At 46.3% G+C, this 14,379-nt stretch overlaps 1 protein-coding gene across 1 annotated transcript in view; it reads right to left on the bottom strand.

Moving 5' to 3' along the window:
• Positions 1-14,379, bottom strand: part of TDRD9 (tudor domain containing 9) — a 2,495,642-nt gene that overhangs the window by 1,480,014 nt on the left and 1,001,249 nt on the right. Inside the window, exons 16-17 of the mRNA XM_086937885.1 lie at positions 6,199-6,364; positions 6,039-6,102 (exon numbers count right to left, since the gene is read on the bottom strand). Of these exons, the coding sequence (XP_086794011.1) occupies positions 6,039-6,102; positions 6,199-6,364 (230 nt within the window). The remainder of the gene's footprint in view (positions 1-6,038; positions 6,103-6,198; positions 6,365-14,379) is intronic.

Raw genomic sequence — 14,379 nt, 5'->3', positions numbered from 1 at the left:
CATCTGTATAAATGTAACCGGTAACAAATAATGTCCTGTGTCGATGCATCTAGCGGGTTTATGTCACGGCTGGAACAGTAAATGACAAAACGTTTCCATTTGGCAGCATAGCAGGCCCTAGTGGTAGGCCGTCGTGCCTCCTTAATGATGTCCATACAATCAGGAGGCAGATTCAGATACCCAAATTCTATGACTTCAGGAGCCATATTGCAAGGTTTAACTGTTGCGGATCTGGGTGCTGAACTTCGCCATGGCTCTGAGTGAGAAGACTGGGTGTAAGGCGCAGTCTTTGATGAGCCACCACGGAAAGTTCTAGGAACGTGGTGTACCATGCTTGCCTCGCCCACGTTGGAGCAACCAGGATGAGAGTCATCGAGTGCTGTGAGTTTCCGTGCCACCAGAGGTATGAGTGGGGCCGGCGGAAAAGCGTACGCAAATCTGCCTGACCAGTTCATCCATATCGCATTGCCCTGAGACCGCGGGTGTGGGAACCTGGCGGCGAAGTTTGGGCATTTTGCGTTCTCGTTTGTGGCGAACAGGTCGATGTCTGGATGCCCCCACTGCCGGAAGTACGGTTGCAGCACCGATGGATGAATCTCCCACTAGTGCACCTGATGACTGTGCCTGCTGAGCAGATCTGCCATCTGGTTGTCCTGGCCCGGGAGGTGCTCCGCCATGAGGAAAATGTTCCTCTGAATGGCCAATTTCCACATACTCTGTGCCAAGTGTGACAACTATGGAGAGTGAGTACCTCCCTGCTTCCGAATGTAATACATAGCCGTCATGTTGTCTGTCGGATCAACACGACCTTGTTGCACAGATGTATCTTTAAAGCCTTCATTGCCATGAAAATTGCCATCAATTCCAGCAGATTGATGTGCATCTTCTTCTGTTGATCCGACCATAGTCCCTGCACTGTGTAATGAAGGAGATGCGCCTCCACCCCAGGAGGGATGCGTCCGTCGTGAGCACTATTTGTGGTACAGGCTCTTGGAACGGTCGTCCCTTGCAAAAGTTGCGTGGATTCCACCAATGCAGAGAGTTGTACGCACGACCGGTCACCAACACTAGGTCTTTCAATTGTCCTTGAGCCAGATTCCACTGTCGTGCCAAACACTCTTGGAGCGGACGCATGTGCAGTCTCGTGTGCGGGACTATGAATATGCAGGAGGCCATCATGCCTATCAACTGCAGAAACACTCGCGCCTGTAGTGAGTGTTGTGGTCTGAATTTGCGAAGCAGCAGTTGCATGCCGTCGATTCGCACAGAGTTTGGCTGGGCTGTGCTGTCACAGTGTCCAACGTCGCTCCCAGGTACTGCTGTACTTGAGCGGGTTGAAGATGCGACTTGTGATAGTTCAGAGAAAATCCTAAACTGTGCAGGAGATGAATTGTGCGGGACACGTGGCTGGCGCACTGCTGGGCCGACTTTGCTTGCACAAGCCAGTCGTCCAGGTAAGGGTAGACATGAATGTGTTGTCTCCGAAGGTGTGCCGCCACTGTAGCCAAGCACTTGGTGAACACTCTGGGAGCAGTGGTCACCCCAAAGGGTAGTACCTTGAGCTGGTAATGCTTGTTTTGTATAGTGAACCTGAGGTATTTCCTGTGTGCCTGATGTATGGGTATATGGAAATATGCATCCTTCAGATCCAGAGTTGCCGGAAAATCCCCCTGACTGAGCAATGGCAGGACCTGCTGCAGAGTCAGCAAGTGGAAATGTTCTGAAAGGATGTATAGGTTCAAGGGTCTCAGATCCAGAATGGGTCTGAGAGACCCGTCCTTCTTTGGGACAAAGAAATAGAGAGAGTACACCCCTGTTCCGTACTCCTCTAGAGGCACCAGTTCTATGGCCCCTTTTTGCAGCATGCTGGCCACTTTGTGCTGTAATAAGTTTATGTGCTCTGCGGACATAGGATGGTGTCTTGGGGGTATGTCGGGTGGAGTGGATGTCAGTTCTAAACAATACCTGTACTGGATAAGTTGCCTCACCCACCTGTCAGTGGTAATGCCTTCTCAGACCGACAGGAACTGCTGGAGTCGTCCCCCGACCGGTGTTACATGGTCCGGGGGCAGTAACAAGACGTCACTGTTTGGTATTTGCTGAGGACCTGGTGTTATTATTTCCACGTCCTCTGCCTTTGGTGCTGTTACCATGGTATCCACCTCTATTGTTTTTGTTATAGGTGGTGTGTGCCCCACCTTTATTGTATTGTGTTTGCTGAGATGTTTGCCCTCTTGACGGCCCTCTACTACCTGACCGACGAAAAGAACCCCCTCTGAACTGTTGAGACTGCAAGGCCCCCATAGACTTAGCCGTCTCCGTGTCCTTCTTGATTTTCTCAAGAATTGTGTCAACGTCAGGCCAAACAAGAAATCTAGGTTAACGGGGTGATTGAGCAAACTTGTTTGTATTTCTGGCTTAAATCCTGAAATTCGTAACCATGCCTGCCTCCTTAACATCACACTAGTGTTAATGGCCCTGGCTGCAGTGTCAGCTGAATCTAGTGCACACTTGATAGAAGCATTTGATATCAGTTTCCCTTCCTGCCCCTTCTCTATATTTATCAGGCAAGTGTTGCAACAATTGCTCTAGCGTGTCATAGTGAGCCCTATCGTATCTACTTAAAAAAAAAAGGGAGGTTCCCCTGTCACGTATACCAGGGAGGGGGATATTTAGTCAAAAGAGATTGGAGGTCCCTTTAGTAATCGTAGCAGACTAGGATCGCTGAAAGAACTTTTTTGGGGGGAGGGTTTTTTTTTTTTGTAAGGTACTCCGTATCTATAAATAAATAACAGTGTTTTAGCATCATTGTGTACTTTGTCGATAATTCTCGCTTTGGTGCCTGACCTAATCATGGGTTCACACTATGCAACTCTGGGCATTAGGCTTGCTTAATCTCCACAACGGCCCCCCCCCCCGGCGGCGGGATGCCTGCCTTTCACCTTGGGGATGCCCTATAGGGGCTATCTCACAGGGAAAAACCAGGACGGGTTCCCAAGGCAAGCGCGGATTCTGGCGCTATATAAGAAATGCAATAATAATAATAATAATAATAATAATAATAATAAGAGTCAATGTACAACTTCTTTGAGCTTTCAGAAGAAGGTTGATTGGAACCGACGCCTTCAGGAGTGGCGGTCGTCCCCTTAAGGTTTGACATCATTTTCTCAGGGTCAGCGCCCTGTGCCGGCTTAGACATTTTCGTTCTTGCGGTCGGAGGCAGTCCAAAGACTATAGGTGGAGGCCCCGATGGCTGTTTGACTTTTTGCACGGCAATCGCCAACTTCGAGCCGGTTGTCGCGCTGGGACTCCCTAATGGCCGCGGCTTGATGAGTCACGTTCCAACGCGGCCATTTTCTTCGAGAACCTTCACCAGCATCAACTTGTATGCATTCGGACTGAGGGGCGGCTGTGACTCAAGTCCGTCTTCAGTGTCCACGCCCCTGGGGGCAGCCTTAGATGACGTCGCTCCGTCTCGTTTGGCCTTCGGCACCCTCTTGGATGTACCGATCTTCGGGTTGGCACCCTTTTGTGACCCCGAAGGGGCAATGACACTCCGAGCCTTCTTAGTATCCGATGGAACGAGGCTTTGCGAAACGAATACTGGTTTGACCAGTTTCGGTTTCGATTTGTCTTTTGTCAGTTCCGGTTTAGTTTTCGAAGGCGTACCCACCGAAGGCTCTGAAATATTCTTAGCAGGGCCAGGTTGCGGGGCTGTAGAATGAGTATAAAGATCTTGGCTAAGGCCTTCCGGCGATGCTTCGACCTGAGCCTTTGACAATACAGTGTCACTTCCGACCCCCGAAGATTCGGTTGGGTCTTGCTCATCGCTGGAGCCGCCCTCCGCGGCCCCAATGGACATACCGTTGTCTCTTACCTCGACGGCTTCATCGTCTTTGATGTTCTCATTGTCTACCTCTTCTCCGTAGTAAGATTCGTGACAGGAGGCCGGGTGGGAGAAGTGCTCCGGTTCCTCCTCTTGGACGCCCTTATCGTCCCCAGCCTCGAAGATATCCTCCACATCCAACCCTCTTCGCGCCGGTAGTCTCGGCTCACGTCGAAGAGCGAGCGCCTCTTCCGACCTGAATTTCAAACAGGCCAAGCAACTCTCCTCGTAGTGGTCTGGAGACAGACAGCTGTTGCACACAGGGTGCACGTCTGAGAGAGGATACTTCGCGTTACAGACCGGGCAACGCTTAAACGGGGCCTGGAATTCCATCGTTGATGTCAATCTTCGATCGGGCCTAAAAGCTGGGAGCACACGTGCTCAAGTATCCGGGAACCGGATAAGTCAAATCAGAACCGAACGAAGTACAATATCAACGCTTAAAGAGGCCTTTTGGCCTGAGAAAACAAGTTTTTTCCTATAGGTTCCGAACGAGAGTCACGGAACACATCTGAACCCAATGGCGGAAAAAAATCTAAGGATGGAGATGATGCCCATGCGCACTGTAGTCCAGGGGAGGGGCCACCTATATCATGATACTTCGAAGACTCTTCCAGGACAACAAGGTGCAATCATCCGGACCCAACACTTGGCGGCGATCTATGCACAAGAATTTAGTGGCCCACATGCCTCGAACCTATGATTTAAGTGGATCCTTAATGTTGAAAATCTCATTAGCCATCGCATGATCAAGTTCCTATAGTCCAGTGGCCCCAACTTGAAACAAGATGTAACAGGATTTAAAAGGTTTTCCAACAGCAGAAAAAAATAATACATTAGGGCTGCTTCGTAAAAGTGCATATGTTAGATGATTTCATGAGGTACCAATCAGCCATTCCTTTTGCAATAGATCATACAATGAAAAAATCATTTAAGACCTTGGTTTCCCCCTAACAGGCTCAATGGCTGTTTTGTTTTTGCTTTGATGGAGAACGCACTGCATAATCACAATGCGAAAATTACTCAATTTTTAGAAGTATATTTTGGAAGACTCCAGCTACGTGCAAAAACAACAATTGATGGACAGAATGCAGAACAATGTCTTACACTCACCCCAGTACAGAGATCTGGGCCCAAATCCATCGTTTTTTTGCACTGCACACCACCCCAGTTCAGACATGGCCATATGCAAATCAGCCATGACCCTGTGCCCTCATGGAAACAGTCCAGCCAGAACTACGACCACACACTTTATTTATTATATTTATTTGTTCAAAAACACTGAGATTTTTCAAAATCTTCATAATTTTAGTGAGCTGACCACAAAAGTAAACACCCCAAACCTGAAAACACTAGTCTCACATTTCCTTTTCCAGCATTCTGCTATTAGGTTGATCTCGACTAGTTTCTTATCATTGCAGTATTACAGGCCCTCATCGATGCTACTCCCAGTAACACATAACTGGAATGGATTTTTTTTTAATTAGCCTTAATCATTTATTGTATGAAACAGCACATGCCTTAGAAAGCTCTTTAGAGCAGTTTACCAACATAATACAGGCAGCAGGGATGAAGGCAGGAGCAGCTGTGTCAGTGGAGCCACCAAGAGTAACACTGGCCTACCATCTCACTCTTCACTAGGTGTTGGTGTCTAAGATCGGACTACTCGGACTACTCCCTGCTAATTCAATGCTCCCTCGTAGGCCACAGAAACTTAATATTTATTTACAAAATTGGTCGCATTTATATAGTGGCGTTCAACCCCAATAGGAAACAGAGCATTTTAAAATTGTGAAAGTACATTCCAATGGGCCACGGCCACAAGAGGGTGACTGTGTTGTGGCCTATTTTTGCAGAAACGTGTGGTTTGATTTTTGGGTCCCAAGGAGAAGGTAGAGCTATAAACATACAGTAGGGAAGGGGTGTGCCATGCTTGAAACTTGCACGCCTGTGAAAACATATAGATAATATCAATGGCACAGGGCCGGGTAGGACAGGATAATAGGAGGGGATGGATTCTAATTGCTTTTTGTGGGTATTTTTCTCAACTTTGTGCATTTAAATAAATAATCAACACATATGCAAACCACTTCAGAATTTGTTTTCCTCTTTTTGCGAACACTCGTTTGCAAAAATAAAGCTTATTCCATACCTATATCCATCAAGATGCTGTCTGTAGGGCATTGCAAAGAAGCTCTTCAAAGAGAGACCTGCCGCTGGAATGTAAACAGAAATTGTGTTTTTAACGTTACTTTGGCCATTTTATGATGATGTATTTCAGCTTGCTTCTTTTCTTCTTTCTTTTAACATACCTATAATAAGACATTCTTCTAAACATCCAAAGACATGACCGAAGACGATCAGTTTACCAAGCAGCAGATCCACTGGTAAGTGTGCTAGCACCATTCCCAGGAACGTCAGCTCTCCATCGTGAGGATTCTCTTCCTCGGCATTGGAGCTTACAGCCAGGGCTCCAATCTAAAATTATCAAAACAAAAGTGCGTCATTACAGACTTTAAAAAATGACAGACTAAATACAGTTTTTTAAATAGTAATATGAGAAGAACAGGCATTTCTCTTTCTTTCAATAGGTTGACTTAATTGTTTATTTAGAATTTCACACACACTCCCCAGATTCCCAATATCCCTAAATCCAGCCTCAGGACATCCTATGGAAGTAATAGGGTTTCATCTATTATAACAATTGTTATAGCAAATAGACAAAGGTTTTGTCGAAATGTTTTCAGCAACAATAATTAAAATGTGTTGACTCACTCTAAACCACTGTGGTTTTACCACCTGGCTCAAAACCAACATCTCTTACTGGAAAGACCTAAGCTGCATATCAAGTAAAATGTCAACGTTTCATAATGCTACTTATAACACAGCAAGTACGAGCTCATTTCTCCATCAGGATCCTCCAATCATATGATCAGGTGGCGCTACCATAAGACCTTCTGTGACCTTTCCTCCATCATGAACCCTAGTTTGGAACCTTTATCATATTCCATTGTTCATTCACAAACTTCCTAATACATTTGGACTGCTGATATATTGTAGTCCTGGAATGCCATCCCTCTGACAGACTTGTAGGGATGATTGTTGGGAATTTTATGATACTTTAATCGCTGTGCTATCACCTCAAGTCTGGTTCCCTTAACTGCCTTCCAGACAAGTTCTGAAACAGGATCCACTACATGTTCCATTCTTGAGTTCAGTTCTGCCCATGCGTTGCTTCCAGAAATCTCCATGAACTTCTTAAGGTAGATCCGGAGAGGGACGTTAACTGATCTCTTCTGCATTGTGTTCCTGCTAACTCTGACCAATTCCTTGTTGCGATCAATCCCACTCTGTTGGAGTATAGGGGGAATTCAGACTGGCTTCTTTCTTCAGAATTTGAGCTATCAGCTGCTGTTTCTGGGAGCTCATGCATTGTACTCAAGTTGCCTGCACTGTTGCTCCTCTCCTTGAGAAAGTGAGAAGAATCGTGCCAGATCAGCGGTCGCCAACCTTTTCTGTAGTGAGAGCTACTTCTGCTGACAAAGTCCTCTTGAGCTAATACAAAAATTCACTGTAAAATAGTGACCACATATGTAAATGTCACAATATGACCACAGTAAACAGAATTTTCAGTAGTGACCATACAAGCATTTCAGGCAAGATTACCGGAAGAAATAACAGGAAAAAGCTTATCAATATTGGATAACTCCACATGACTAATGAAGTAACTTTCAAGTCATCAGATGCCCTCTGGCACAAATTAAATAACCACAGCAATAAGTGTCCCTAACTCAGCTTAATTACCATTCAGCTATCAACTCGAAATGTTTTTGGGAATTGCAACCTTTTGACTTCATCAGCATACCAGTTTCTAAAAATACACATTTGTCAATCACTTAACATTTTGGGCAAACAAACTACATTTCCCAGAAGAAAAACTTTTCCTGAAAATATACCTACATTTTTGTTTTTAAAATTACAGTTTTCATTTATAGGAAATGCACAGTCCCCAAAAATCAGTTTGCAATTTTCAAGTACTCACGTGTACAAATGGCTCACATGGACCGTAAGTGTTCAGGGATGACAATCATAGATCATGTATGCTCATCATAACACTGAGGATGGCTGTATTGTGCTAAAAATGCCCACCACTATACCAAGGCCCACATTGTGGCAACGTTGGTCACCATAAAGATCAGTATGCCGACCATATAACATTGATGGCCATTATTATGCAAGGGCAGCCACCATTGTGTCATGGATGACCTTAAAGCAGGCCAGACATACTCTTAATACATCATTATCATTATACTGCCAGTATGCCTCAACTCGATCAAGAATGCCAGTAATATCAACAATGACATTAATATGCAATTGGTACTAACATGCTATGAGCAGACAAGTGTGTTAGAGCGGAAACCTTTTTGATAGGGGCTGAAATACACTTCTGGCAGTCCTTGAACCACGTGTAGATTTCAGGAAGCAACAATATTTATTACGGAGGGACATATTGGCAGACACACACACAGACACTCACACACCCACACACACTACTTACTTTTCTCTCCTCTGGATCCATACCATGCTCTCCTCAGCTCTTGGGCTGATTATGCACCCAACTAACACATGTTCAATTTGGCTCCTGCAGTCGCAAAATTTTATGGGTCAGCAATGGCTACTGCTAGCACTCTTTTCTTATGGCCCATTGTTCATTCACATGCCATGCGACTCACAGAGCAGGGCCTACAACATGGTCAATCTCCTTGTCACAGAGTGGATGCGGATGGTCATGTGGCAGACCCCATTGACCCACAGAGTGTGTGTTGGAATGCAATCATAATGCCCTGCCTTTGGACTGGCTGTCTCTCACTTTTAGGGTGTTTAATGAGCATTTCTGACTACTTTAAAAGCACATGTTCTCAGAAAGAGATACTGGGCTTGACGTTACCCTTGAGAGCATTTGAGGGTTCTGGTGAGCTACCAGTAGCCCCCGAGCTACTCGCTGGTGTCCCAGATGAACTGTGATGAACCACTGTTTTTGCAGTCTGGCCTTCATTCTTGTGGCTGCCGTGTGAATCATTCCGTTTTACTGTGTTTCTTTCTTGCCTCACAGTAGAACCGTTAATTTACCTTACCTTTCTACCCAGTTTCTATTGCAGTTTCTTCTTATGAGCAGATTCTTATTTACCTTGTCTTGCTGCCTTAACTAAGTAAATCATCTGTTCCTGCCTTCTCTCCTTGACACTCTCAGCTTCCATCTTTTGGTTCAGTATATTTTCTTTAAAGCACGAACAGCTTCTGCTACCTGAAACACTCTCCTTACACATTTGGAGTTCTTCATTTAACTTTGATGTGCTGGTCAATATATTAAAATCTCTAGATATGAAATCCGCACCAGTCTCCGAGATACCTATGCACATATTTATCTGTCAGTAGCTCTATTCACCTCCTACTCAGTGCATCTCAGCCATTTTCAGTAAACACCACAAAAGGGTTCCTCACGCGTCCAATTAGCATACTTATCTAATATGCATTATTTATAAGTCTTCAACCTTTGGCAGAATTGTGACATATTGAATACCCCGTCAGAAGTAACATTTATGCAGCAAGGACATTCAGAAATGTAAGGACTGAAAACAGAAGTCAATTCTTACCATCCAAAACCTCCAAAAAGTTAAAATACACACAATGGTTACAAACGCACTTCTATTGCATAACTTGCGCCATCTGCCAAGCTCAAAACACCATTTTGCCAACAGTATGGAAACAAAGACAATAGCTTTTAAGAGAGCAAAATAGCAGTTTGCAAAAGGTATCGCTTAAACACATAAAAGCACTGAAATTCTATGTCAGGACCTGAGGCGAGGATTATGCTTTTATCCTTACTTTGCTTAATTACAATTTGAAACAGCAGCACTCATTTAACATCAGCTTTGGTAGAAAAAACTAACATTCCAGTAAGTTCTTGGGACACTATAACATTAAGAACAATCAGGTCAAGGCAGTCCATATATAGTCCCTTGACTCGGTCCATGCTGCCTCTTTTCTTCGCTCCTCAGCAGTCACAGGTAAGTTTTGCATCATTTATGCCTTAAGTTTTATGCCAGTTTATTGTGGTTTTACATGTGTTTGGCTAAAGTTTCCATCCCCTTGTGTGGCGCTCTGGCGAGGCTGCGGGAACGCCCAAGCGAAAGTGCAGTTGTCCGACGGCTAGGTGACACTGTGGCGCCTGGTTATGACACTGTGGCACCTGGTTAAAGCAATCCCCTGGGCTCCGAGACGTTGGTCTGTCAGTTTCCTTAAGCGGATTGGGGGAGACGCGCAGGGAGAGCTGCCTGGAACCTTAAAAAGCCTGGAGATTGATGTCCCAGCCACGGGGTATGTAATCTCTGAGAGAATACTTGATTCTGACACACTAAAGGGTCTATAATACAAACTATCTTGAGACACCCTGTGGGGTCTGTAACGGTTGCATACATGTAGGTCTCAGTGGGGACAGTCCCAGACTTGCCCAGTGTATTATTTTGGGGGTGATGTCCTCAGGGTCTTGGCCCCCACTACTTATTGAGGTCTTCAGTTTGTCCAACCCTCACTGGAAACCCCCAGTATCACACAGACAGCGCTGCATGTTGCTACTATACCTCTCAACCTGTAAGTCAGTGTTTCCCAATCTGTGCGACGTGGCACCCCAGTGCGTCATCAAAACTTGCCAGGGGCGCCGCGCACCAAACACACAGCTTGGGAACCACTGCAGGGTGTAACACTACCCATCACTATCTGTATTTTTAGACCGAATGTGTAGTACTGAATTAAGAGCAAGACACTGCCCGACTTCTTTAGTCATTTCTTTAGGGAAGTTCTGAGACTGCTCAATTATTTTTGAAATCACGTTAAACTTCTGCGGACGAAACAGGCAACATTTACTTGCAAAGTGATGAGTAATATCAACTAATCACTTTGAAAATACCTGCACAGCTGCACTTTGACCTCCGAGGTAAACAGGAGTGTAGATGGGCTCTGGCAGGAACATGTGACACTTCAATAAATCATGCGTTCTTGCTTTCATCTCCAGCAAGGGTAAATATGCTCTCTGGTATAACCAGTGGAATAGACCTGTTAAAGATGCCATTTTATTCAGGGGCTGCAACAATCCAAATAATATTACAATTTGTGACTGGTGCTTTTTTTGAAGGGCGTCAATATGCAGAAAAGATATGAGCTGCGGCTGTGTTCGTTGAAAACATTTAATACAGGGGCCACTCTTTGACACGCTACTGAATGGGCATAAAGTCAAAGCCAAGAGGGTGCACTAAGACTTTCATCATCAGGAAAAAAAGTATTATCGAGTATTGTGCAGGCAAAGACTGGAATGTGGGGGGCTAGCACTGCTCCTACCACAAAATCAGATTCCCCAAAAACAACCTTGGTACTGGCGGGGGTGCCACAACAGAGCTTTTCACAATTACTGCTCAGTGCTCAATTAGCTTTGCTTTGTGGGCAGCAGACCAGACCACATGGAGCGCACTATCGCTGATGTTCAGTGGATAGGAGTGTGGGGAAGGTCACTGGCACCCTGCGGATCAGCCCATAAGGGATACAAATACAGTCATAATATATATAATTCCCTCCAATCAAACACAAACTGTGATCCATGTGGACCAAAGAGCAACATGACATTGACAAGAATGACTACAAATGTGTTTATACTTCAAGAGCAACACAAGGTGATCCAGGAACCCACTGTACATGAGGCCAACAATATGCCACAGCAGACGTTACAACCACAGAGGTGATGCACATGCAAATACAATCTTGGTACAGGAACTGAGAATTGCTATCAGCAATCACACAACAAGAAGAGAATGATGCCACAGTAGTGATGTAACAAACACAGAGATACGCCACAAGTCATGTACCAATCTCTTTAGTCCTCACACAAGAAGACACAGAACCAGGAACAGGCAAGTCCTGCAGAGAAACTAAAGGACTAGAGGGGATTAGACCCTGTTGCTTGTTTGCTTGAGATGCTTTTCTGCTTCATCATTTGTTGGTCAGAATTGAAGATACTTATCAGCTACTAATCTTTCTTTGAAAGAAACTAAAGGCACACAGATTTGTTGTGTAGCTGAGGGCACTGGCAGGTGCATACATGTGATAATATACATAGTTCTCATGGAAGGAGACATGCACATGAGCTACATAAAGCCAGAAGCATCACACAAGAGTAGGAGGCGAACACAGAGTGATGCTCATTTGCACGCTTCATGTCCTCTACTGATACCCTTCGTGTGTGGCGCCCCTGGCTAGTTTTGATGGCCCACCTGGGTGCTGCGTCACACAGATTGGACACCCTTCTGTAACAACATTCCTCTTTCTATTGGGCCTCACAAACCCTGCTCATGAATGAGCTAAAGATGCACCTCTTTAAAGAGTCTACATGGCAATGAGGTAACAATTTACTTCTTTGAGATCTCTGTATCCCTCCAATCAGTTGTTGACACTGCATGGGGCTCTGCAGTGTATAGGATAGGAATACATCTATGATTACAATACCTTCAACTCAATTATTTTCAGGGAGAAAAATGGAAGTACTTCAGAGGCCGGACTTACATCCCTACTACCCGCCAAACAAAAGTAAAATATTAGGGAGCCGCGGCCAACAGGTCAAGGGAGCCGCTGGTCCAAAAAGTTTGGGAACCACTGCTGTAAGTCATGAAGACATCTGAGAGTACTTATGTAGAGAAGAGGCTCTGTCCTTCTTCTCCTGGGATAATGATTTTTACAAGTACGTCAATGCTTCCATATATAGGGTGGTTTCAGAAGTCATAGCTCCCACTGAACAACACCTCTACAGGAAGATCGCTGTGGAATGTGAGAGGACACCTCGTCCTCCAGATCCCCAGAAGTTGGGGCCACCCGCATAAAAAAAGAAAAGCTAACAGAGGTGCATCACGACGCCTCTGGGCACCTTAGGCATGCCTTCTTAGCCCACACCAATTCCTACGGCAGGGCTTGGGGCAACTGGAAGGGCTTTAGGAGTTCCTCAACATAATTTCCCAGTCATGGTGGACGGCAAGGAATCCCAAGGGGACTCAGACATGGAGGCAGGCCCCTCAATACGTTGCTGACCTGCACCTGCCACCCCCGAACATCCCCATCAGACACTATAGCAGACATGCTGGATCCTGATGACATCGTGCAACCTAGATTTGGGGACTGGGCTTCAGCAGACAAAGTGGCCAAATAGGTTGCAGATCGCCTGGGCAAGCCCCAAGAGAAGGAGGCACGCAGCTGCCTGCTGACGGAATGCCCCAGGCACTCTCTCGAGGGAAAGGTAGCCCTTACCCCTGAAATAGATACCTGGAATGCCACTTTCCTGACTAAGATCATAAGGGTCCCCAAGAAGGGGATAGGCGTTTTTAGCGCTCATGCCAGGATAAATTCTTGGATGTGGTAGATCCTGTGACAAAGAGTTTAGATATGGCTAAGGAAGTCAAGGTCTTGGGTTTTAAGATCTTTTTCAAAGTTCTCTCAGAATGGGCACAGAGAGCCATCATAATTTTAGAGAATGCCAACTGCACCCTTTCCACAGAGCATCACTGCTCTCTTCTTATTATTGTTGACACTAAAGAGGGGGCGTGGCTAGCCAGCCAACATGGTGGACGCAAATCCCTAGTGCTCTGTCCATCAAGCCCCTTTAATCCGGTATAATCATCCTGTAAGTGCCATCTATGGTACCGTTGACTGGGACCAGACGCCGGAAGGTTCGCTGAACCTGAGGAGCCTTGCGCTGAGTCGTTTGACCCACCGAGATCGCGACGGTGTGAGTGACGAGCGCACGGCCCTGCTTGCTGTGAGGCCACATGCGGACATTTTGAGTCAGAAGATGGCCGCCCGCAGTTAAGAGTTTGCCTCAGTAACCTCAACACAATCTCATCTGCACCAGACGCTGGCAGAACCGGGCGGCGGGAACATCCCTGCACACCCGGAGGCCAGGCACCGTGCTCCTTAGCCTCTCTGGACAGCCGCTGCTGCGGTGCAGAAGACGGCCACCCATCGGACAGAAGAAGAGCTCGTCCATGCTGGGGGGGGGGCAGAAGAGAGTGGTAATAAAACCCCACGCCAGAGTTAAGTGTGCCTGCACATCGAGATGCTGCAGTGACCGCTGAACACCTACAATCACAATCCCTGGCCTCCTGGGACAGCAGGTGCTGCGGACACTCCGCCTAGGGGCCCAAGAGCTGGGGGCTGCATGGTGTGGGCAGCTGCGTGAGGAGAGACTGTCAGGACCTCAGTAAGTGCTGGGAGTGAGGATCAGGACTATTGCAGGCCCCCTGAGGCGCAAGCCACAGCAGACTGCGCCAGACGCCCCCACCTAAAAGCCCATGAGCTGGGAGCTGCGCTGTGTCGGCGATCGACCGAGAAGCAGCAGCCTGAGACTGGGTGAGCGGCATGAATGACGGTCGGGAACATCACGGGGGATACCTGAGAGG

This window comes from Lissotriton vulgaris, chromosome 9 (assembly GCF_964263255.1).
Source record: "Lissotriton vulgaris chromosome 9, aLisVul1.2, whole genome shotgun sequence".
NCBI classification, from domain to species: domain Eukaryota; kingdom Metazoa; phylum Chordata; class Amphibia; order Caudata; family Salamandridae; genus Lissotriton; species Lissotriton vulgaris.
Note: the sequence above shows the minus strand (reverse complement) of the source record. Positions and strands in the feature narration are given on the sequence as shown.